This window comes from Dreissena polymorpha, chromosome 3, assembly GCF_020536995.1.
Source record: "Dreissena polymorpha isolate Duluth1 chromosome 3, UMN_Dpol_1.0, whole genome shotgun sequence".
Lineage (NCBI taxonomy): Eukaryota > Metazoa > Mollusca > Bivalvia > Myida > Dreissenidae > Dreissena > Dreissena polymorpha.
The window spans coordinates 81905489-81931058 of record NC_068357.1 but is presented as its reverse complement, the minus strand read 5'-3'; the positions used below and the strand labels follow the sequence as shown (position 1 = coordinate 81931058).

At 34.9% G+C, this 25570-nt stretch overlaps 2 protein-coding genes across 6 annotated transcripts in view; one reads left to right on the top strand and one right to left on the bottom strand.

Annotated features, from left to right (window-relative positions):
• Window positions 1-16576, bottom strand: part of LOC127874985 (vacuolar protein sorting-associated protein 54-like) — a 47434-nt gene extending 30858 nt beyond the window's left edge. The window contains exons 1-7 of one of the 5 annotated variants that reach the window (XM_052419710.1): window positions 16503-16571; window positions 16178-16284; window positions 9648-9931; window positions 3749-3830; window positions 3554-3588; window positions 763-894; window positions 288-430 (exon numbers count right to left, since the gene is read on the bottom strand). In XM_052419710.1, the coding sequence (XP_052275670.1) occupies window positions 288-430; window positions 763-894; window positions 3554-3588; window positions 3749-3830; window positions 9648-9931; window positions 16178-16284; window positions 16503-16519 (800 nt within the window). In that variant the 5' untranslated portion in view covers window positions 16520-16571. Of the gene's footprint in view, window positions 1-287; window positions 431-762; window positions 895-3553; window positions 3589-3748; window positions 3831-9647; window positions 9932-16177 lie in introns of all 5 variants that reach the window. The other 4 variants (XM_052419711.1, XM_052419708.1, XM_052419709.1 and 1 more) reach the window with 4 other exon arrangements.
• Window positions 16577-20632: 4056 nt separating this feature from the next.
• Window positions 20633-25570, top strand: part of LOC127874981 (probable serine/threonine-protein kinase DDB_G0272254) — a 48811-nt gene continuing 43873 nt past the window's right edge. Inside the window, exon 1 of the mRNA XM_052419705.1 lies at window positions 20633-20770. Within this exon, the coding sequence (XP_052275665.1) occupies window positions 20706-20770 (65 nt within the window). The 5' untranslated portion in view covers window positions 20633-20705. The remainder of the gene's footprint in view (window positions 20771-25570) is intronic.

The window sequence follows — 25570 nt, the reverse complement described above, 5'->3', positions numbered from 1 at the left end:
CACATAATTCAGTCAAAATGCACGCCAGAGTTATCTAACTTTGCCTGCCCAGTCCCCTCATGATAGTAAGTAAGTGTACCAAGTTTGAATGCAATAGCATTGATACTTTCTGAGAAAAGTGGACCTAAACGCAAAACTTAACCGGACGCCGACGCCGACGCCAAGGTGATGACAATAGCTCATAATTTTTTTTCAAAAAATAGATGAGCTAAAAAATTAAGACTTGAAGAATAACATTGAAAAACTGAAAAAAACATCCTTATTAACAAGTACTGTAAACCACGCACCTCAGATACTTGATCCTTGCACATGTTGCCTTCATCTTCTCCTGTAGCACGTCATGTGATGCCATGGCGTGGAAGAACGCCTCCGAGCGACGGGAGATTTGCTGAGCTATCTGGACCTCCACAATGTCCAGGTAGTGACTCAACTTAAACCATATGACAGAAAGAACAGGATGCAAACATTAAATCAAATGTTCAATGAACATTTAGGTCTAAGTGTTATATCAGACATAATGACATTTTTTTTTAGATCTAGCCACTTTTGACGATTTTACAAATCCACAAAAAAAATCATTATAACAAAATAAAATGAATCCAAAGTGATTTTTAAGGGTTAAAAACTGCTATTTATTAATGGTATATCCAAGTAAATTAACCTCAACAGATAAAGTGCATTTCAAAAATACACAGGAAGATACAAAAATTTAACTTAAAGACAACAAGTTTGTCATGCAAAAATACATATCCCATTTTCCACCTTTTCTTGTAGCAGTTTTGAAGAATGTCTAGCACCAGGCTGGTCTATTTTGGATTCCTCTACTTGTGTCCATGGAAACACTGCACTGAATGTGTCTGGATTTTCAAGGTTAAAGTTGGGCATCAGAAACAACTGAAAATGTAACAATTCAATGTGACATACACATTGTAACAAATATATTACATGTAGATTGTTGACAAGTGTTTATAGGGATTTTAAAACAACCACGCAGCAAGACAGGCAAATGGCGTACACAAAAGCTCACCATGAGCACAATAATTAAAGGTGAGCAAAAAAAAGCAGCTGTCCTATAATATGTGTATGTATGTCAAGAAAATTTGTAAACAATTGCTCAATTAGCAAAATGTACAGTTGACAAAATATGACCATGATGAGGGTAGGTTTTGTAAGAAACAGAATCATGTTACAAATTTCACACGCTTTAACAGTTAAAGAAAGATAGTAAGAAATGTAATGCTCAACAATCAAAAGTTCCAACCTGTATGTCCATTTAAAATGTATTTCATTACATTCATGTTCACTTGTTTCAAAGTTAGGATATGTAATTTACAGGGCTTTTTGCCCTCGTTGCGAAACCACCTTGGCCTCCTCATTTAGTGAAAAAATGAGTCAGGAACTGTTTGAAATTGTGAAAAATAAGTAGAAAACTTTTTTAAATTGCGAACATTTTTTACGAAGACTTCTCAAATTTGTGAAAAACGGTCATTCTCTATGATGGAAAAAAGACCTTGTAAAAAAGTATGAAGCAGACATGATTGACACGTTCCAACTCTTGAGACCTGGATGCAATAAAACAAGGCTACCAAAAGGTCATTGAGCTTCTTAACCCTTCACCATTTAGAAGCACAGTGAAAATGGCTATGTGCAAACAGCATAAAACCAGAACAGCCTGCGAGTAACTTGCAGTCTGTTCAGGTTTTATGCTGTTTGCTGCTCATCAGTATCTAAGGGTTGGAAATAAAGCCTTTAAAACTTGAATCCTGTAAGAAAGGTCTTTAATTAGATTTAACTTTGTATGGGACTACAAATGAATCAAAATTTGTTTCTATGTGGTAAAGGTTTAACCAAGAATACCAGCAAAGTATAACTGAATTCTCTATTGGCTGGCTGAAAAATAAAGTAGTTGTGATGTATACAAATACAGAAATAGTTACATACTTGTATGCCAATCAATCTAAATCTGTAGGAAAACAGGTATGACATTGGCTGTTCAATCTTTTCATCATGTGCATGGCATGAAAAATGTGCACAAGATGTGCTCAAGGCAACACAATAAATGCATGATTTTCAAAGCATAATGCACTGAATACAAATATAAGGTGACAAAAAACCTGGTCTCATTTGATGCTTCTATACACTGGAAACATCTGTGCAGCTTTGAAATATACAATTTCACTATAAAATATATAAACTGCATTATGGAAGAATTACGATAAACTTAATACCAATATATATATATACATGGGCCTTGCTCTGTGAAAAGGAGGCTTAATGCATGTGCGTCAAGTGTCGTCCCAGATTAGCCTGTGCAGTCTCATTTTCACTCACACTTTCAGCCTAAACTGGATTTTTGCAAAGACGAGACATTCTTTAAAAAGAAAATATCATACAAGTGGAAAGGTTCCTCCTTGATGTGGGAAAAAACTTTAAGCACATGCATCAAACTCCCTTTTCATAGAGTGCGGCTCATACATGTATATATTCATTATAGGCATTTAATTATGTTTTTTAATTCCTTGCTTGTCCTGTTTAACATACATTGACATGCACAAATATTAAACTGAAAATAAAAACACTTATTTTATGCTTACATCTCCAGCGTTCTAGATAAGCTGCGTATCAGCGTAAAATACGCATTAGAAATATCAAGATACATTCAATTTATCATTTCCGCGCGTACATTTAAGCAAGACAATCTGGACATACGCAAATGATGTAAATTCTATGCATACAACAGAAACAAAAATATAAACAGCTGATTGTCTTTCGCCAAAATATGAGACTGGTTATCGTAAAAATTAGAGCTAATTTGTGCGCTGAATTGTAGAAATAGTTAGCCAGTCGGTATGTATACTCTGTATCATATAGACGCATGGTAAATTTAGTATTATTTTTTTTAACCTACAGTCAAGCGCTTATGTGTTTATTATATTACATGAAGAGGTCAGCACGGCATCTTCGAAGTCAACACAAATTACTAATCTCAAAGTAAAATTGATTCTTTTTATACGGCAAAAGTTGTATCGAGTAAAAACATTGTACTGCCAATACTGAATGATTTGATTTCCTGATTTCAAATCAAAAAGGACACACTTAAATGCTAATAAAACAACTGTTGAAAGTTGGAAAAAAAGTTTTCTGTGGCTAAAGGTGGTGGAAGCCTATAAACCAAGGACAGTTAAACAACAAAAAACACTGTTTAACATAATTAGAGTAGTGTGTCTGTACCGCGGCTATATTCTTGTTTTACTTTTCGCAAATTACCCTTCAAGCAAGGCAAAATCTGACCATTTACCCCCATGCTTTGGAAAGTGAGGGTATTTACCCACATGGGTAAAAAATTATCTATATCGCTGCATCTCTGAATGTGAATCCCAGTTAGATGTATTGTTCGTAATTGTCAACTAATATTTATTTACAAATACAGGTATTTTCTGACGGTTTCTTTGTGCCAATTGCACTGTGACAATTACAACAATTTGCCTCAGTACATAAGAATGAGAGTCACATGAACATAGAATACGTTTGAACATACTCATTTAAATATTACCTTTGGTATTTGTTCCAACTCTGTTCGGTTTTTCTCTGAAAGTATACATTGTTAACACTATTTACAAAAAACATGTTTAGGTATTAACAATTAATAATTATAAACCTGTTATTTAAATGCGCTTAAAACAAATATTAAAGAGATCGCATAGCATTAATCAATTTTACCCACTTAACGAAATAATTCAAACATTACCAGCTTGACGAACTGTTTTTGTCAGCTGGGATTCATTTTTCTCAGATAGTGACTGCAGCTGCTTGTTGTGTTTTTTGTATCTCTGAAATACAATAAAGCAAACCCTTCTTAATAAGCATGGATCAGCCTCACTATTTGCTGTCAAGGTTTGACATTATACTCGCATGCTTTCAAAATCAGGCATGCAATTGCAATGTGTTTTTTTTGTTCAAAATCTGGTCCGGTATTCCGCCCCCAAAAAAGAAGCTATATATTTTTCCCAAATGGGACTTTAAAATTCCCAATTGAAGGTTTCAAAAAAATAAATATATAATTAAATATTTTTTTAAGATCTGAACATTTTGTTTAGCAGATCCATCTATATGAGTTCAAACTTTGTAAATATAATACTGAAAACACTTTTATTATTAATTTTGAAGCATTATTAGTAAAACAACAACAACCCTAATTTACCAATTTTAGTCAAAACACCGCCAATTTTCCCCATCCAAAGGGACCCTGCCCAATTCCCAAAACGATGGAAAAAAACACTGGATTGAGGATCTGAGTGAGAGACTATTTGTTGACTGATTTTGGACAAAATACACATAATGGGATGACAAACCTGTTAACAGACATATAAATGAACACCTGATTGAACTTTACAACAAGATTTATATCTAAAAACCTTTTTTTAACTGACATGCTTACTAAAGGATGCAAATTTAACAGTATTCATTGGGGTGAATTCCTTAATGTTTGTCATTTAGTTTCTTGATCCTTGTGAACATTTCAAGCAATCTATCATTTTTTATCAATGATTTACTTTCTCGATGTGATAATACGAGAGAATTGCAATAATAAGACTCCAAGCTCTAACCCTGGAAAATTACGAAACAGCCAATGACATTGCTCTTTAAAAATCAAAGCACTGAAGGCACTGCAGTTATTGGCACTTTGAATGTATTTAAAGGGACCTTTTCACATTTTGTTAAATTTGAAAAATTGAAACAAACTATTTCAGATTCGCTAATTTTCTTTGTAGTTATGATATAATACGGATATTTTACCATGCTCAAAAATATCCATTAAATGCATCTTTTGACAATTTAAAAACCTAAAAATTATAAAGCATTACAAACCTGAGAAGATTGAATAATTTGGAGAGTTCTGTCAGTATTGTTATATTGAGTGACACTATGAGAATTGCTTATATAAAGTAAAAGATACACAACTCAAAGTATAAGCACGAATGGTTGAGTGGTTCAAGTGTTAGAATTTTACTCCATGAGTCAGTAGTTGAGGATTACTTTTTTTCTTTTTTAAATTTTATTTTTCGTTTTTTACTGGAGCTATTTAGTTCTAACGTTTAGATTTATCAATATCAAAATATTAAATGTAGAGCTGCAACGATTCGATTCTGATGCATCGAAAATCGGTTTGTAATGCGTCGATTCAATTACGATACCAACCCTACCAAATTCGATTCGATTCTTTAACATATAGACTTAGATACGTAAAGCGCGCTGTACTCTATTTGATACAGGAAGGTATAGGTTTTATCTTAACCTGTAATTACGACGCGCGCCATTGGTTACTTATTACTTTAGCAGGGGTGTGATTGAGGCAAAGTCAGAGGGGAGGAAAATTCTGTCTACTGATTTTGACTACGCGAATGGCGCGCATAACACAATGACAAACTTGAAAACAGACATTAAAATAAATAACTTCTTGAACTTCATAACAATATTTCTTTATAAAAACCTGTTAAACTTCACATTTAATATACTGAGGATGCAAAGTAAACAGTTAAGTATTTATTGTGAACAATAGCAGCAGTTTTGAATGTATTGAATGACATTTAATGGACTAAATATAAACAAACACACTTGAGTGTTCTTCTTGTGTAAATGATGTGTTAAATGAGTTAAATTAATATATTTAACTTGTTTACCTTTCAATATCTTGCATTTCACATCTTCACTCAGTTCAACGCTATTTCAGTTAACTGAACAGCGTGACAAACATAATAAAGCAGAATATGCATATGAATCTGATTATACACAGACCCACAGACATAGAAATCAAATCATGTTTGTCTATTTCCATGTTCGAACGATACTCTTCTAAATTGTTTTACTTCGCGAGTAGAGAAAACTCCAATTTGCAAACACTGGTTTCCGTGACACAAATTCAGTTGGCACATTCCTTAACAAAATATGTGTTGCTTGTATCTAAAACGTTATCTCTTTTTTACAAACACATTTCATTATTCCTATCAGACTAGGTGATGTCAGTCGTTTATTCGATTGCTATTTGTCATTTCAATAATCTTAATGTTCTCTTCACAACGGCGCCATTTGCAAACAAATAAGCTGAGCGCATTTTAAGAAAACGATTTTAATTGGAAGATTGGGAAACGACAGCCAATTATATCCCTTGTTTTAAAAATGCTTAGGCAAAATCTAACAGTGTAAAATGCGGAGAGATTTCGCAGGCCGCGGATATTTCGGGCCGCTTATGAAATACGTCCGCGGAATCGGTGGTAGCCCCTCTCCCCCACATTTTTTTAAAACGAATTTACGCGAATCTCAGAAGTGACCTCCGGGACAACCCGATCTGCGGAAATCCGCGGAAAAATCACACCCCTGTTTAGTCATCCAATCAATAAGCGCGTTACAGTCTACTTTCGGAAAAAGCATCAAAATGGTTGAAAAAGTTGTGGCCAACAATTGAAATTATCAGATGTGTCTAAGAAGCTAACATCAAAAGTGGTGCAGTAATTTGGGTTTCGGGATGGTAGCCCTCTCGATAAAGCTCTGTGTAAACTGTGCTTCACGGACGTGGCGTACCCTAAGTCCGGCTCAAAAACTAATCTAATGCAACATTTCAAACGCAAACATAACGTTGATTTAGCAGGAGGAAGCACCAGTGCAACTACTGAAGTCGCCAGCCTTATTATTTATTTATTTTTTTATTTATTTATTTATTATATTATTGTGTAGTCAACACAATCTTCTAGTCAGAAGTTTATTGATATCAATATTGAGTTCCTAATTTGCCATTATTTTGTATGTGTCTAATGGAAATATTGACATAGCTTGTCAAAAAATTGGCAGTTTCTTGCTTAATATTTCTTACAAATGTTAATTGAACCCACTTTTAACATTTTTTAAAACACCGTTGAACCAACCAAACTATATCTAACAAAGATATCTTGGTATGCAACACATTTGAACAGAAATGTTCATTTTGAGGCAGAAGAGTGAATATATGATACAACTAGGTTAAAAGATGAATCAAATCAAAACAATCGGTATCAGACTGTCTGAACTCGAAATTGAATCGACCTGTTGGGGAATCGTTGCAGCTCTAATTAAATGACTAACTTCAATAAATGTCAAAGCCTTTTTAACGTAGGCCAATACAACAGCCACAACAAAGTCAAACAATGTAATTTACTTTTAATTATCTACAGTGGGGAGATTTAGCAAAAATATCAAGGAGGAAAATGACATTGATTTACTATCTGATCATTTTATACAGGATTCAAACAAACTCGACTTCTGATTACAAAATTGAAGCTTAGATTAACAAGATATATCATTAAAAAAACATATTCAACATATATCCTGACTCTGAAATAAAGTAACAAAAATTATCCTTGATTTTTGAGTGATTTGGTGAGCAGTGGCACTTTTGCACAGCGAATTTCAGAACCCTACTATTAACCTTCGTTGTTTGCAAGCGAACAACTAAAAATGCTACTACTGCGATATAACAATTATGCTGCCATTTAATATTCTGAGCGTTTTTAAAATCATATTTTGTGCAACACTTATGAAATCTTCTCTGGAATCACTTGTTCCCTCTCACCCCCATTTTTTTACAAGTTCAAACAAGGATCCAGCATTCTGCTCAAATCTGCGGTTCAGTGGAAAAAACACACACCTGGTTATTTACATGTTTACAGTTACAAGCAGGCCTGTTAATTATAGAACAAGATCTGCCTTTGAAGTCCCACAGCACTTATCCTAGAGAAAACAAGGCCCATTACTTCACCAAAAAAAATGGACCAAAATGAAACTCACATATCATCTGTTAGTCATGTAGGTAGATTCAAATACCAAAAATCAGCTCAATATTTGGAAGTGTTGCGTAAAGATCCTTGGAAATGTTATAATACAGATAATTTATAAGGTTATAATACAGATACAAGGGACAAAATTGTCACAAAACCAGGTTTTCATTGTGAAAAAAAATCTGATAAAGGGAGACAACTTAAACTGAACTTTTGAAATGAACAAACAAAATTAACCCCCTTTGTAAGTTTGTTTGAAAATTAATCTATTTTTAGTCGTGGCAACCTTGACATTGGAGATATCTACGTGATTCTTTCATGCATGCACCGTCCCATGATGGTGAACAAATGTGCCAAATGATTTTATAATCTGACAATGAACGACATAGTTATGGCTCGGACAAGCTCATTTATGGCCATTTTTGACCTTTGAACTCAAAGTGTGACCTTGACCTTGGAGATATCGACGTAATTATTTCGCGCGACACACCGTCAAATGATGGTGAACAAATGTGCCAAATGATTTTAAAATCTGACAATGAACGACATAGTTATGGCCCGGACAAGCTTGTTCCGCCCGCCCGCCCGCCAGCCCGCCCGCATTCGCCAATCTAATAACCAGTTTTTTCCTTCGGAAAACCTGGTTAAAAACCTGGTTTAAAAGGAAAAAAATCAATGGACTGGAATCAAATATCAGCTCAATATCTGAATGGGTTTCATTAAAAAATCTCCGGAAAACAGTTATTATAGAGAAAATTTCTAAGTCCAAAGCTATAACTTCCCCAAAAATTAATGGACTGGAAAGAATTTTACACATCATCTATAGGTAATGTAGGTAGACCAGAACAAATTTCACACTACATCTATGGGTCGTGTAAGTAGACTCACATACATGTACCAAAAATCAGCTCAATATCTGAAAGCCTTGCGTAAAAAACTTCCTGAATACATTTATTTTCGAGAAAAAATTTAAGTCCAAAGCCAATAACTTTGCCACAAATCAATGGACCAGAAGGAATTTCACACTTCATCTGTAGAGTGTGTATGTAGACTAACATGCCAAAAATCAGCTCAATATCCGAAAAGCATTGCATAAAGAACAACCAGAAAACGGTTATTATGGAGCAAAGTTCTATATCCTTTTGTGTCTCAAATATCCATGCCTTTTACTTTCTTATAATAAAAGATCATATTCCTTTAAAAATATAACTTCAGGGGGAATCCCTTGTCAAAAACAGACATTGAACTGGCCAAAATAAAAAATATCTTGTTGCGTAAAAAAACTCCGGAAAAAGGACCGAATGGACAGACAGATGGACAGTGTGGCTGCTTAATGCCACCCTACTTGCAGCATAATTATATCAGTAAAACTGTGCTTTTAAAATTGTAAGCAAAATAGGATTATTCAATTCAATAACAAGCATTTGGTCCCATGTGAAGACTTTGTTTAGAACATAAAAATAAATATTGCGTGATTGGTGGATTATTGTGCATTTGAACAACAGTACTTAATAGAGTGGACAAAATGCACCTTCCAAGCATGTACCGGTAATACAAATGGGCCGTGCTCTGTAAAAAGAGGGTTTAATGAATGTGCGTATGAAATGTGAATGTCTGCACAGGCTAATCAGGGATGAAACTACGCTTGTGCTGTATTTTTCGTTTACAGGAAGTCTCTTGTTAGCAAAAATCCTGTTTAGCGGAAAGTGTCGTCCCTGCACAGGCTAATCTGGGACGACACTTAACGCACATGCATTTAACCTTTTTTTTACAGAGCACAGCCCAAATATAGTTTCCAGAGAGCACATTACACAGTGTGCATCACATACATAATCTTACCCCAGATGTCTGTCTCACATAGCTCTCAAAGTGTGACCAGTTGATCTCCTGAACATGCGGGGACATGGGCAGGTAGGGCTTTTCATAAAAATCCACACCCCAGGTCTTTGTGAAGAAATCTGTCTCTCGCTTCAGCAGTCTAGGGTCGTTGAGGGCAGCAGGCAGGTTAACCTTGGAGTTGAACACGGTCCACTTGTGCTGGTCCTCTACCACGGATGGCTCAGAGTTAGGGGGAGCTCTTTGAGCATTGGAATGTAGCTGTTGAAGAGCGCTCATATTGCTGTCTGGAACAGATAAAATACAACATGTGAGCATCTAAGTGGAGATTTTCTGTAAAATTGCTACTATTCTAATAAAGTGGGTTTTGTATGCGTTACTAGCACAGGTGGTTAGCGGTTGGCTATCGGGGCTTTTTTCAGCTTTTTGGGAAGATAGCCCATGGCTTTGAAATTAGGAAATTTATCTGCATTTTCAAGAAATTGGGAAAATAAATTGGGATTTAAAACTACATGAATGAGTTCAGCATCTTTAATCACAAACATCACCATGATCAACAGTTTTCCACATGATAAGCTCACACAAAGTCTTCAGTCACATCAGGCACCATTTTATTAGGAGGCGCTTCATCTTCTTCTTCTGAACTACTGCTTTCAACATGTTGAATATCAGTCAGCACTTTGCTTTCGGAAATCAACGATGATGATGCAAAAGAGTCACTTGATATTAAATTACTATCACTTTCAATGTAAGGAGTTTCAATGGGAAGACTTGTAATTCTTGACGATGTTTGTATATTTAATGACGCTTGCTTAAACAAGAGCACCGCATAACGGGTGCCAACGCTCGGCTGCAAAAGCTTGTCAGAATTATTTTTTTAGAGGTCATGGTGACCTTGACCTTTGACCTAGTGACCCAAAATTGGGTGTGGCATGTAGAAATCATCAAGGTGCATCTACTTATGAAGTTTCAAAGTTGTAGGTGGAAGCACTTTGATTTTAGAGCCAATGTAAAGGTTTTAGCACGACGCCTACGGTGGACGGCTGACCGCGGACGACTAGCTGGCTATGACAATACCTCGGGTTTTCTCCGAAAACAGCCAAGCTAAAAATGGGTGTGGCGTGTAGAAATGAGGAAGGTGAATACACATTTGAAGTTTAAAAGTTGTAGGTGGAAGCACTTTTATTGTAGAGGCTTTGTTAAAGTTTTATATTAGAGGTCACAGCGACCTTGACCTTTGACCTAGTGACCCAAAAATGGGTGTGGCGTGTAGAACTCATCAAGGTGCATGTACATATGAAGTTTAAAAGTTGTAGGTGGAAGCACTTTGACTTAAGAGCGAATGTAAAGGTTTATGTTAAAGTTTTATATTAGAGGTCACAGTGACCTTTGACCTAGTGACCCAAAAATGGGTGTGGCGTGTAGAACTCATCAAGGTGCATCTACATATGAAGTTTCAAAGTTGTAGGTGGAAGCACTTTGATTTTAGAGCCAATATTAAGGTTTTAGCACGACGTCTACGGCGGACGGCTGACGTCTGGCGACGAGCTGGCTATGACAATACCTCGGGTTTTCTCCGAAAACAGCCGAGCTAAAAGTCAACAGTTTTGGTTTTGCCACCAGGGTTTTGCTTAGGAATCTTTTTCATGTAATATTTCGAATTGCGGGACATCTTTGTTTTCCATTCAGCCGAATCACAAAAGGCATAAAATTTCATTGCAAATATCATAAGCTCCTGAACAACACAGAGAATATCATACACATGAATAATGCCGACGTTATCGATATCGAGGTATAGTCTAAAACCCCTACGAGACCGATGTCCCAAATGGGAATTTTTTAGCAAATTTTGGTTAAAAATTTAACTTTTTGCGATTGGGAATATAGAATTTCGGCTATAAAATAGGGTAAAAAAAAAACAAAAAAAACTTGCTATGATATTAATTAGTTAAAGCGGGTATATACGATTTTGTCAAATATTTATGAATTTATATAAACTGTGTAAAAAACTTATTATATATATTTCAATATAAATTAAAATAAAAGTTAAGAAGAACATGTGTCGAAAAATGCTAAATAAGCCAGATATTTAATTCTGAAATTGAAAACGGCTGTACAGCTGAATTCGCCAGCATGTATATCATACATGTACGATGTGCATCTAAACTTACGAGGGGTGTTCTAGAAGTTCGTGAATTTTCGCTATAACTTTCATTTGGTAACATACATGGACAAACAAATAGCATGTTAAGAATATTTCGTCCTTTCCAAATATACTCTCCAAATATCATGGAAATACATAAAACAATAAATATATATCAGAGATTTAAACATGTGCACAATGCGCACACCAACGCACATGTAACGTTTCTGTTCAACGTCAATGACGTTATGAAGTTAACAACTGTCAAATCTTTTCCACATAATCAGCTCCAACGCGAATGCACTTTATGTGTCGGGAAATCCACTTGTCAAAAGTGTCTCTATACCAGTCAGCGTCAAAAGACGACACGCTTCGCTTTGCTGCAACTGTAAGTTCCTGTTTACTTGCAAAGCGAATACCGCGCAACTGTGATTTAACTTCCGGGAAGACGCGGAAGTCCATAGGGGCCAAATCCGGGCTTTAAGGAGGACTTAGGCGCTGTAACGTGAAATTTGCCGTCAATTCTGTTTATCAACGACATTTAAACCAAATTTAAATTCGCGTAACGCTCATACTTATAATAAAATACACGCGTGCGCCGCATGTCGTTACTGAGGTCTCTATATATAAAGTCTGTGATAATTGGTTTGTATAATATGTAAATTTCATTGACTTTTACCAGCAAACTAATAAGTTATAGCGAAAATCCACGAACTTCTGGTACACCCCTCGTAGTTTAACGGTTTATAATACAAAGACGAATGCTTCGGTTATTGTAGGAAAATATGTACGTCACTATCGGCTCGGGGCGCTTATTTGTCTTTGCTGCATTTTATGAAATTCGGCTTTAATGTATAATTTGAATTGCCTATTTTGTGTTATTGTAACATATTTTATCAATATATTACAATTAAACACATATAAAAAATTGTATATACCCGCTTTAAAACATCATTTTGAATGAAAAATAATCAAATTAAAAAAAAAATACATGTATCAACCAAAAAAATAAAATTCACTATCAAATATGTATATATAACAAGGTATTCAACTAAAAATGACCTGAAAACAGGGTGCATTGCTTTGAACAGTCATTACTTCATCAATTGTGCAGTGATTTCCATGAATTTGGTCCTATTAAACGCAGAAATGAATTTCCTCTCTGGAAATGTGAATCTTTTAATATTTTTACAAATGCTGAGTCAAATTTTAAAAAATAACACGATACACAACTAGTGTGACCTACTTGTCAACGATCTGACCCGATTCAAGTATGAAATGCACCCAGATAAATTTAAATACCCTTTCATTACACATACCATTCTTGACTGGAACTAACTTATTGATAGCACTGTGACCTCAACATCTACAGAGTGTTTTAAAGCTCATGTGGATTTAAAGCCAAACGTTGTTACTTCAACGTATCTTTCGGATTGAGAGAGGGAACCCTACGTAGTTGCAACAGCCATGATGAAAGACCGTTACAATTTACAGGCCAGACTGGCCTACCAGGAGAAAAAATTCACAGGCCAGTTGAAATGATCACAGGCCTCAATTTTGTTTGACCGGGGAGTGCATAGAGCCAGTAGTCTCGGCATGGCAAAGTAAATTCGCAAAAGGGCAAACATAAGCATGAAAACTTGATTTGGGGAAATAAATTAAGCGTGTTAGTTTCAGTTTGTGGATATATTTACTCTTTAAACATATATACTTGAGTGTTGTCGATGTATTTAGCTAAGAGTAATTAATATATTAAATAAGTTTACCTTTAAATATCCATTTCACTAACATGCCATTACAGTAATCATGAGTAGATTGGTTACCTCCCCTTATCTATCGCATACTCTCTATATATATTTTAGTCAACAGAGTCAATGGTTATATTCAACGGGGGGACCAGTTAATATCATGAGTCGGTAATAATGTTGTTGTGAAAACTGCAAGAGGGTAACACTCTTTTGAAGCAAAAATCGCCGGCCAGTAAGGCCGATGATTTCGCATTTCACCGTCGGCCTTTTAAAATGTTTGTCTGCAATGGCCGACGGGCTTTCGCCATGTCTGTTGCAATAATCAAACTCCCAGCTATTGACCCTATGGGGTTCTGATAACAGCTTTTTCATGCTGGCATTATAATGATATAAATCAAAAGTTCCTTACACATCAATGGTTAATGAACATGTGTATGTTATTGTAATGGACAAATACAAAATACAAATACAAATTTTATTTCAAGTCGGTTTGTACATAACAAGTATAACATTAGCGATGTATCGCTATTGACCGACAACGTAGACAACGAAACTACGTTAAAGACTATCTCCGGAATCCCTTTGAGCTAAATTTTGTGTCTGTTCAAATAATGGTAATACATCCACTATATCTGGAACCTATGTCAGATATATAGAATTGTCAATTCCAACCTTAAGCTTACTGTTTCAGGGTCTTCCCCAGGCCATTTAAGCGCCCCTTGCCGGGGCGCTTGAATTTCGAAATCAGAGTCCCCGGGGCGCTTGAAATTTTCCGATCAGTGTATTCTTCAGTAAAAGAAAGTGGAGATTGTCCAAAAAAATCAAGGGTTCCCTATCAGTGTATCAATATTCCCTGTTTTAAAAGAGCACTCGGTACCTACTTTCACAAGTAATCGCCATAAACACCACATGGGGTAATGGATAATCCACTGATAAGAGAATAGCATGACGCGCGTATCGATGATTCTAACATTACACGGTCATTTAAATGCTGACAAGGATGTATCTGGTAACTTTCCAGTCGTCAAACTGTGAAGTTCATCGTCCAATCGATTACGCGAATGCTTATGGGGGCGGGGTTAACTATCGACCATTATTTTTGATTGACGTCGGGCATGAAATAAGAGTTTATCGCAGCTTGATTAGCAAATAGTTGTACCATTTGAGTAATATAAAACCGGTAATTAGTACAGTGCATAACATTAAAGACGGTTTCGGGCATCATCATCACACCTTTTTACTGTAAACAAGTGTTACCTATGACTCATAATTAATACGAGAAATTAATTGCAAGTGGTAAACAATTAGTTATTATAGCGGTTACAATTATGTGATAACAATTTATTTAATTCCAGAACATGTATATTTCAACATGTCCATTTATAGAACTGATTCACCTCGTTTTTTTTTACATTTATTCGACACGTAATGCGCTTTAACAAATTTTCGTTGAATTAATTACGCACACTTGTAAATGTTTCGTCCGATAATCGATAATTAGAAGACTGATGATGGCAACCGGCCGTGATCCTCGTGGACAACGTGAATTTCATGCATAATTCCGTCAAAACATTTATTCGACTCGTAAAGTGTGTAAACAAATTATCGTTGAATTTATAACGCAACGGTTAATATTTGTTGAAATCTCAAATGGGAATAATTAAATTTGTAATCCGAAACCCATTACCGTAAGTCGATGTTAACGCGTTTTTAATCCGAAACACACTTCCGAATGTAAATGTTACCGCAACGTTAAATATTTTTGCTTCAAATTAGCAGTGCAAATTTATTTTGTGTCGAATCTTTTTCTCAATTAAAAAGAGCGCGAAAATTATGCAGCATGTACAACGTCGCGTCTATTGCATACAAATGACGTGTATTAAGCGTTTTAACAAGCACACAACAGGTCAGGGGATTGACGCATATTCAGAGGCAATATTTCATCAAATCTATAAATAGTCACTTAAAAAATGGCAAGGTTTGTGTTAAAGAAATAACTGAAAGCTTTTATCGTAAATATTTACCAGAAAGAGATTGATAAAAACGGAATAAACGGGATTATCGGGTAATAAATAGAAACTTGAAAAATAGTAAGTATACAGTAATAGAGTCGGGTTGAAACGGGTGTATTGGGGAATCGTTCGAGTCGGGATTTTACTATTTGTGCGGAAAAGTTTTAAAACAATTAAACAATAAAAAAAAATATTTTTAAATGACTGGGGGATTTTTTTGAAGAGTCATAGTGCACCAAATGACGTCTTTTGACGCTGTTTTTCTTTGAGTTATAACGCACCACAGAACGTGAATTGACACGTTAAATTTAAAAAAAAACAACGTCGGGAGGGGACACCCCTCCCGAACCCACCCCTGGGGCGCCTGAACAAATTCCTGGGGAAGGCACTGTGTTTGATAATGGGTTTTTATCAAGTTTTTGCTTCCAGTATTTCTCCACAAATGACATGCAAATTGTTGTTTAAGGTAACAGATATTTTGTTTGTTACAATGCATTAGGTTGATTTAACTCGTTCTAGTAGACATACAAGAGACATACTTTTGTAACATTTAAAAAGTCCTAATCAGGAATTACTTTGAGATGTGTGTATGTACTCATAAAAGCACAAAGCATTCAAGAAGATATTTACTTCTACCTGAGTTCTGGTTTACATGATCACGCATGATATGTTCTTCATAGTCCAAGTCACTTACACCATCTAACGGCAAGGATGGACATACATTGTTCTTTCCGTATCTGCAAATATAAGACCCTCCTTCACGAGTGCAATGAAAATCTCTCAAATGTCTACAAAACTCTCTGGGAGCTTTGAAGCCGACTTTCACTGTGCAAAAATTACATGTTGTCCAGTTTGGGATGTGGTTATTGACACTTATTTTGCTCATTATCTTTTATATATGACACAAAAATTACAATAATTTCCGTGAGTACACGGCGGTAAACAATATATTTACAAAGTAATATGCTTCATATCGATATTGACAAATCATAAATTCGGATAATCTCTCCACTATTAACCATTTCCGGTCAAATGTTACCCAAAACGGTCATAACAAAACAATCTAGCGGTCATATCGGACCAATGGACTAGTTAACTGGGTTCCGGCCATCCTCATACAGGGTCGTGTTTATTCCTTGCTTCCACACGCAATGAACCTTCGTGAAAGGGATTGGGTTCCAGCCTAAAAAATGCGGGTGCTGTGCAATTAATTGAACTAACTTTTCAAACCAGAGTTTTTTTTTCAAATGGAGAACAATACCGTGTTTTACAATGCAGAGAGAGTATGAATATAATGCAGTGTCACCCTTATTGGAGGGTCATATTAAGAATCGCATTTAATTATGTTGTCATCTGTTCATGAGGTTGCACATGTAGCATAAAGCATACTTTACAAGGTGCCTTTGACACATACGTTTTAAGGAAACCAAATATCACATTTAGTCTTTAGTTATTAATGAACCATAGGAGTGTACATAAAAATATTACCACATAACATCACAATTAAAATCAAATAGCCTTGAAAGATTATACATTTTACTTTAATTGATTTCAATACTCAATTATTGGATCATCGTCTTGTGCTTTCATAAGTAATCTGCAATACTAGTTGTTGCTGTATAAAGAACTATGCCTTGTTTCCGACGCTGCACGAAACCAATTTCGTGTTTTCTCGTAACCTTTCGGATATCATCAACGGAAATTTACATGGAATTAATTGTCACAAAAAAAAAAAAAAACGAATTATATATATGTTACCAGACCTCATCTAGCTTTGAAATTGTGGCTAATGTTATAAAGAACACTGAATTTTTATCTATAACTTTATTTTTCGAAATATTTAACAAAATATTGGTTAATTTTGAGTATGTATGTGGCTTTCACATAAAAACGTTATCAGAACAATTTACAAAACAAATTAATGTTCGAAAACTCAGATGTTAATAGTATATTAGATGTTTTAGATGTTTATACTATACATATTATGTTAAAACAAGTCAGCAACGGTACAACAAAGCTGTACATCAAATACTGGAGATGTGTACTTTTCAATATATATATATATATATATATATATATATATATATATATATATATATATATATATATATATATATATATATAGCATTTTGTCGATACATAGTGTATTCAGCAATCGTGTGCGATGAAACTGGGAACTCCTAAATACTCTCTGTTAAGTTAGTGTAAATGGAAAATAAAACACCTGCAACATGAAACTGTGTGTATAAACGTGATGTAAATCTCTCGATACTGGTTATAATAGTTATTAATCTTATAAGCTTATAATAATAGTTATTAATCTTATAAAACAGCATAAATACGTCACCATAACAATTTACAAAACAAATAAATTTTCGAAAACTCAGATGTTCATATTATATTAGATGTATTTAGATGTATATACTGGACCTATTCTGTTAAAACAAGTCAGCAACGTGACAACAAAGATGTACATCAAATACCTGAGATGTGTAATTTAAAAAAAAAATCATATTGTCGATGCGTGGTGTATGCAGCAGTCATGTGCGATGAAACTGTGAACTCTTAAATACTAACTGTTAAGTTAGTGACAGTGGAAAATAAAACTCCTTCAACATTAAACTGTGTGTATAAATGTGATGTAAATCTCTGAATACTGAGTATAATAGCAATTCATCTTATAAGCTGATAATAATATATGTAGTCATTAATCTTATAAAAATGATTCTTTTAATTCAATATATGAAGTTGCCGACCATATAGTAATTGATGGATCTATAAGGCTTACATATCCTAAATATCTATCCGGTGGATTTTTCTAAAGCATAGACCTTCGGGGGAATGTTGTTGGGTGGATGGTACCTTGCATTGTTTGTTACTTTTTATACTACCTTAAAGGGGCCTTTTCACAGACTGCATGTATTGAAGTTTGTCATTAAATGCTTAATATTGATAAATGTAAACATTGGATCTAAAAAGCTCCCGTAAAAAAAAACAAGAATATAATTATTTTTTTAAGTAACCATCAACTGGACTCGAACCACTGACCCCTGGAGTCTTGGAGTAAAAAGTCTACCGCTAAGACCATTCGATCATCCGACCTCACACAATGAAGAATGTATTTTATAATTTATATAAGCAATCGTCGTAGTATCACAAAATATAATGACAACAACAGAACTCTCCAAATTATTCAATCGTTTCGCGTTGCAATGCTTTATAATTTTCAGGTTTTTAAATCGTCAATATAATGGATATTTTAGAGCATAGTTAATGTTCAGTCATACTGTTTCCTCACAAATATCATTTCAAAAACGAAAATTTGCAAATCTGAAACAATTTTTTTTATTTTGTCAATTAGCCAAAACGTGAAAAGGCCCCTTTAACAATATCAATTGTAAATTAGTTATAAATGATTGTTTAGTCATCTGCTGCCAGATGCTTATTAAAATGATGTATTAGATTGATTTTAGGTTGCCTTGTGGTATCAATGATTTTTTTAAATTTAAACACACTGGCACCAGTGCGCTTAATGCGTCTTGGGAAAAAGGTATTTCTAAAAGAAGCAGGCTACACCAATATGTTGATTGAAGCGTGGCTGTGTGAACGTCAACGGAGAGTCGTACTTGACGGGTTTACCTCCACGAATGCCCCAGATATGTCCAGTATCCCCCCAAGGCGCCAATTTTAGGTCAACTTATGTTGCTGTTATACATAAATGACTTGGCTGACACTGTATCTCGTACTACTACAATTAAACTTTTGTATGAATAACGCTCGATTGGTCATTGTCGGCTCAGGTACTACTTGCATGTACCCCGGGTACGCTTAAGTATACTTACATGTATCCCGGGTACAGTAAATATACTAAAATGTAACCGGGAATATTAACGCTAAACCGGTCGTTGTCGGCTATTTATTTTTTTAATTAATTATATTCACATTTATGTCAATTTTCTGTTAAATGGCCTCAATATTATCGAAACTTATACTCAAAAAGCATGATGGTGCAGTTTTTTTTAAAGAGAAGTTTGTTTAAGATAAACGATATCGTTTTACGGTAATCGGTAGCTCGTTTTAAGACATTGGATTTTGGGCGGGAATACAACTCGGGTACAGTCTAATATCGACCGGGTACGTTTAAGTATATTAACCGTACCCGGGGTACATGTAAGTATACTTAAGTGTACCCAGGGTACATATAAGAAGCACCTGAGCCGAAAATGACCAATCGAGCATGAATATTCTGTCTCTTATATATATAAATTAGCAGCTTAAGTGATCACCTAAAACATGAAAAAGACCTCGACTCATTAGAAGAATGGTCCATATATAATAAACTTTAATCAATAATGATTTCACAAGGAAACGTAACTTGTTACTATAATGACGCTAAAGTGCTTTATCAGCAATTTATCGCTGTCGAGCGTATAACATCACCATACCTCTTAGTATAATTAACATCAGCATACTACTTATAAGAAACATACATCACTGCAATCAATGCGTGAATATTAAAGCATTCAACTATCTAGTACGACCGCATTTTAAAAACGCTTCATCTGTCTGGGATCCATAATACTAACAAGAAATCATTGAAAAGGTCCTGCGCATAATGCGTGGTCCTGTACCACCGTGTTGCGTCACTTGCCCGCGATGCTTATGCCCTAAGCAGTATGAAAGTACTTTACGTTGAGGAAGGTGTATCTTCTATTAAGTAAATAACCTATAGGTTGTTATCAATATAAATGAATTATTTTATGATCATTTTTTTTATTTCTTCTATAATATGTTAAAACTTATGTTGTTGTTATATCAAAGTACATAAAAATTAAAGTCGATGACATGGTCCATAGATCACATCATTGCCTTGCACACTCGCGCGGCCCCACACTCGCATTGAGATTTGTGTGAATTTCAGAGTCTATGCTCAGGGCCCGCTGGGTCTTCACATATATGTGTATTAATACACATACCTGGTCTTCACGACTGCATTTATGGACAGATCTGGTTGGGATTATGCTGATGCCTGTCCTATATAACATTCTAGACCGTTTTGACCTGAAACTATTCTTACAAAATGTTAATTTCTGGCAACAGGAAGTCCCATGTCACAATCTCGCGCCAATTATAAACAAATAAAGACCGAAATCGAAAGATGGAAAGAGAATTAGTTTTAAAATGCATTGCAAATGTATCGTCTCCCCCTTTAACCCTTAGCAGGTGAGATATATTTAAATTCCCATAACCTTTTGCATGCAGTGATGTTTTACCCAAAATTACAGCATCTTACAAGCTGTTTCCCAATTCATGCAATTGCAAAAAAATAAAAGTGTGTTTAGGAAATGATGGCAATATACAAGCATTACACTTATTTATAATGCGGTCTGTTATAAAAACGCATGTTTGTGGCTTATATTGAAGTAACAGTGTATGTTTACAGCGTTTTTTTTCCTTTAACTAGTACCGGGGAACAGTACCTTTCCCAAAGCCTACCTGAGGCTTCCCAATTTTAGCACCGGACCTTTCCCAATCTCCTTATCTACCGTTGCCAACGATCTTAGGTGCCATTCCTAATCTTCAGTGCCTTTTATTTTCGCTGGAAATATCTTTTGAAATCGTTGAGCCATTCATTTTCGGCCATTTATTTTTGCCGGACATCATTGCGTAGAAAGTAAACAAAACTTTTCAAAGGGGCGCAACTCTAACCGTTGTGTATAATGTGACTGGATTACCTACATAACCTGGATTACCTACACAACCGCGACAAGTGATCGATTTTTCCCGTGGAAGAATCCCATCGTAAAGACCAGTCTTCCTTACATCAATAAACTTTTTCAACACTAATTTTTGTTGACATTTAAAAAAGACATAACCGTATTGAGTTAAATGCTCATATTACTTAAGATCTATTTACAGTTTTGCGGACAGAAACTATTCGGATACAGATGTAAACAAATAAAAGTTTAACATAAAAATGAAATTATTGAGACATGTGTGTAAAATACTATCAGTGCTCACGCTGCTGCCAGACATTATCGCCAATGGCGATTATTTTATCCAACTGGCTATTATTTCTTAAAATTGTCTAGAAAAAAATGGCGATTATTTTATCCTCCTACATCAAAAAACAAGTTGCCTCTACATGTTGTCCGGTGAATGCGAAACGCCTGCAAATCGGGCCATCAAGCAGGAAAAATCGATAATGAGATTACCTGTGTACACACTCGACCCTGTGTATTGTCATAAACGCATCAATAACTTTTGCAACATTGTGGCCTAGAGCGTTTTTCTCAATCAGTGTCCGACAGCAGTGATAACGTTTTTAATCTCCCCGTGCTTTACCAATTATTGGTAACTTTGTTAATTTTTCGCCAATTATTATTTAATCGTCATGAAATCGCAGCTTATATATTGTCGGCTGGTTTAGTTTTTTCACGCCGTTTTTTCTGCAATTAGATTACGTTGAAAATTGCTTGATGAAATGATTATTTAATCGCCATCAACTAAATATCCCCGTAATTACCGCTGTTTGTCGTCTGCTTTAAAATAATGATTTCAATTTTTAACCAGGTAACCTTGTTTTCCCAATTCAAAGGGACCCAGCATATGCCATGGCCAGCTAATTTTATGAAACACGTGTTTGGAATTACACTGAGGTGGTGTATTTTAACTCACGCGCTGTGACGTTAATTGATGTAAACATGATCGGAAGTGCGAAAGTGTTGTTATTGGAATAAATCATTTACAATTGATATTGGCCTCTGCCTACAATATTGCGGCCGATGGCAAACGTCGTAAAAAGAGATAAAGTAGTCGAACGATATGCACATTTTAGATTATGCATATTAATATTGTATATTATGCATATTTCATGTGCAAACGCGTACAATTTTTCGGATTACCGTTTCCGGATACTGTATTTTTTTCGTCGATTATGATTTATTTTCGAAGTTCATAATAGCGAAAATAGAATGACGAATACACATGCGGTGATACGGAAGGTGTGGTTTATAATATTTCGAGTTGTATTCATCAAAAATTGCAATTGGAAATACTTTGAAAAATAGTATAATTAGTAAGGGCTCTTGGTGGGTTGGGGCCTCTGCCCTTAATTCTTATGTGTATGTAACTGTAGCTGAGATCTGGTTTGTTAAGTCACACCCACAACATTGAATGTATTCTTTATTGTAAAGCCATGATAATATTTTATAAGAAAATGACACACTGATATGCTTGTTTTTTTAAGTATATGAGGAGCGTCGTGAGAAAACCGGGCTTAATGACAAAATTTTCAAATTTGGGATTTTTATAGTTTCTTAAAGTGCAGACCTTTCTGAGCATAACGGTATGTTTGTTTTAAGTATCCGATACAAAACAGCGGAATAATGGGTATTTAATTACGTCACATAATCCGTTTTTTTTTATTCTCTTACGTTAGGACGTGTAATTTTCTTGTCTCACATTTCTTTCAATATTTATCAATACTTTTTAATCACTTAACCAGTAACAACTAACAACAATATGATCAAAATAAGTAGCTTTTATATTTTCATTATTTGTAACTAGATTTTGTTTCCTAGCAACGATAGAATGTCTGCGATAAGAAAAGCGTGACGTGTCGCGATTTTGACGGCTTGTGGCCAATTTTGATCCGAAACCAGTCATAATTTGTATATACCGACATAATTATGAATACATGTATCAATTTGATGCAGCGTTTAAGGAAAACATTATTTTCTTAATCGTTATCCTTCATTTTTCGACAAAACCAAATATAGAGCTACCTAAAAACTCTTAAATTTGCGATTTCTATTTGACGTCGAGGGCAGATTGTAGGGTTTGTTTCGTTTAACTTTCATTGTTTCTTCAATGCATAATTCTTCAAAGGGTTTATATATAATTATATATAATAATAATTAAAAATTATTATATTATAAAACAACCAATTCTATAGTTTATGAATGCATTGATGTGTAAAGTATCAGATACAGAGATAATTGAAAGAAATGAAATAGCATTTGTATCATAATAGTACTCAATATTCAGGACAGTAAGTCATATCAGTTTCTGGCATGTACAGTTCCGTGATGTTCATTAAATACATTAACAATATGCACGTCGTCACAAGAGTCAATTTCCAAAGAAATAACCTTTCGGCGCTGGTCAGACATATCGGCTCACAGATCAGCGTAAGTATTGCCGGCGGTCTGCACTCAATCCAGCAGAGGGAACTGTGTGTGGACGATCCACATTCTGGAACCGAAATGTCGGATTTTTCAGGATCTGCATTTCCTTCTCTTCCAGGGTTGGCACCAATCGACCGCCCCAAGTTTTAACCGGCGGTTTTTACCGGTTAAAACCGCCCCGGTCAATACTCCCGAAGTGGTCATTACTGGTCAATACTGGTCGATTGAACTTTACCCCCAATTTTAATTTATATTCCATGCCTAATTAGACAATATTGATAATATAAATTAAACAGACATGTTGCCAATAATGTCTTAAGCTATTAATACCCACTATTTTATACCTGTTCATGCAATTTTTAGGCCAATCTCTCAAAATTTTGCAAATAAGTCAAAGTTGGTCAATTTGATTTTTCTGGTTGATTGAATTTTTTTTCAATTCTAATGAATTATGATGCTCATATAATTCTGTGCTTGATTCAACAAGAACCTGTCAATTACTGTGTATGAGTTGTTCCTCATACCCCACTGTCCCCACAGTCTTCTAACAGTCTTCTCACCTGTACAGGTTGGGGCAGCCAAAACTGATAATAGGGCCTTAAATGGCACCTTTTTGACACAATCCTTACTTTTCATGTATTTTTGCATTGATTTCTTTAAATCATTTTTAAACAAAATAGTGAAAAAAACTTTAATTTTTATTGATATAAGAATAAAAAACATAATAAGAAATAATTATTAAAAGAAAAAAATAAGTTAAAAGAAGAGTAGACCCACAATTGGAAAACATTATTTGTTGGCAAAATCAAGAACTTTGATTGTTTATTCATTTGAATACCAATTGAACTTTTTAATATGAAAGGGAAAAAACACCTCTTAATACAGAAAGGAAACAAGTTAGAAGTAACTATTAAATAATAGCACGTACAATGTAATCTTCTTGTGTGAGTGATATGAAATAGCCTAAGGGCAGATTTGCTTAATTGTCAATATCAGAGACATAACACTGCATGCATTTTATTACCAACTAAGAGGCTAGATTTATAACCCTAGAATACACAAGAGTTCTGTTTGGCCATCTGCTTATCAAATAGATATATCAATAGATAAGTGAAATGCTATGGTACCTACAATAGTAATAATACTTTAGTAACAGATGTGATACACTGAGATAAAGATATTGCCTTAGTCCTTATTTATGTGAGGCTGTTTCCATAAATAATAAAGAAGTAACTTTTTACAGCTTTAAAGATTTTTTTACAATAAATAACTCAGAAAAAAGTTTATCAATTACAGAATAATTATTGATTTAATATATAATGGCTCCTTTGTAATGTTTAAATGCTACAATTTTCAATCGGCCAGTATTGACCAGTAAAGACCAGTAATGACCAGTATTGACCGGTTTTAACCGGGTATTGACCGCCGGCCCGGTCAATACTCAATTGACCGGTCAATATGCCAACCCTGTTCTCTTCTCCGTCGTGTTCAATTTTTGCAGTCACAATACCTGGCTTACTTTGGTCAAATCTAAAGTACTGATACTGCCTGAAAGGGTTAACAAATGCATTAATTTATGCAAATAAGCATGACAAAATAATGTTAAAAAAATAATGTCGACGAAAAGTGCTGGGTTAGCAGCGCTTCCGTTAGCTTTTAAAAGTTGGAAGTCCTGACTTCCAAGCCTAAAATTGTGGACGTCCCAGAAATAAATTGTGAAGTCCTGATTTCATTTTAGATTTTAAAATACGTACATGTTCTAACTCTTTCTATTACCCGAAAATCCAGTATTATAAAGATTTCTATTTTCAAAACTAAAATACGGACAATATTG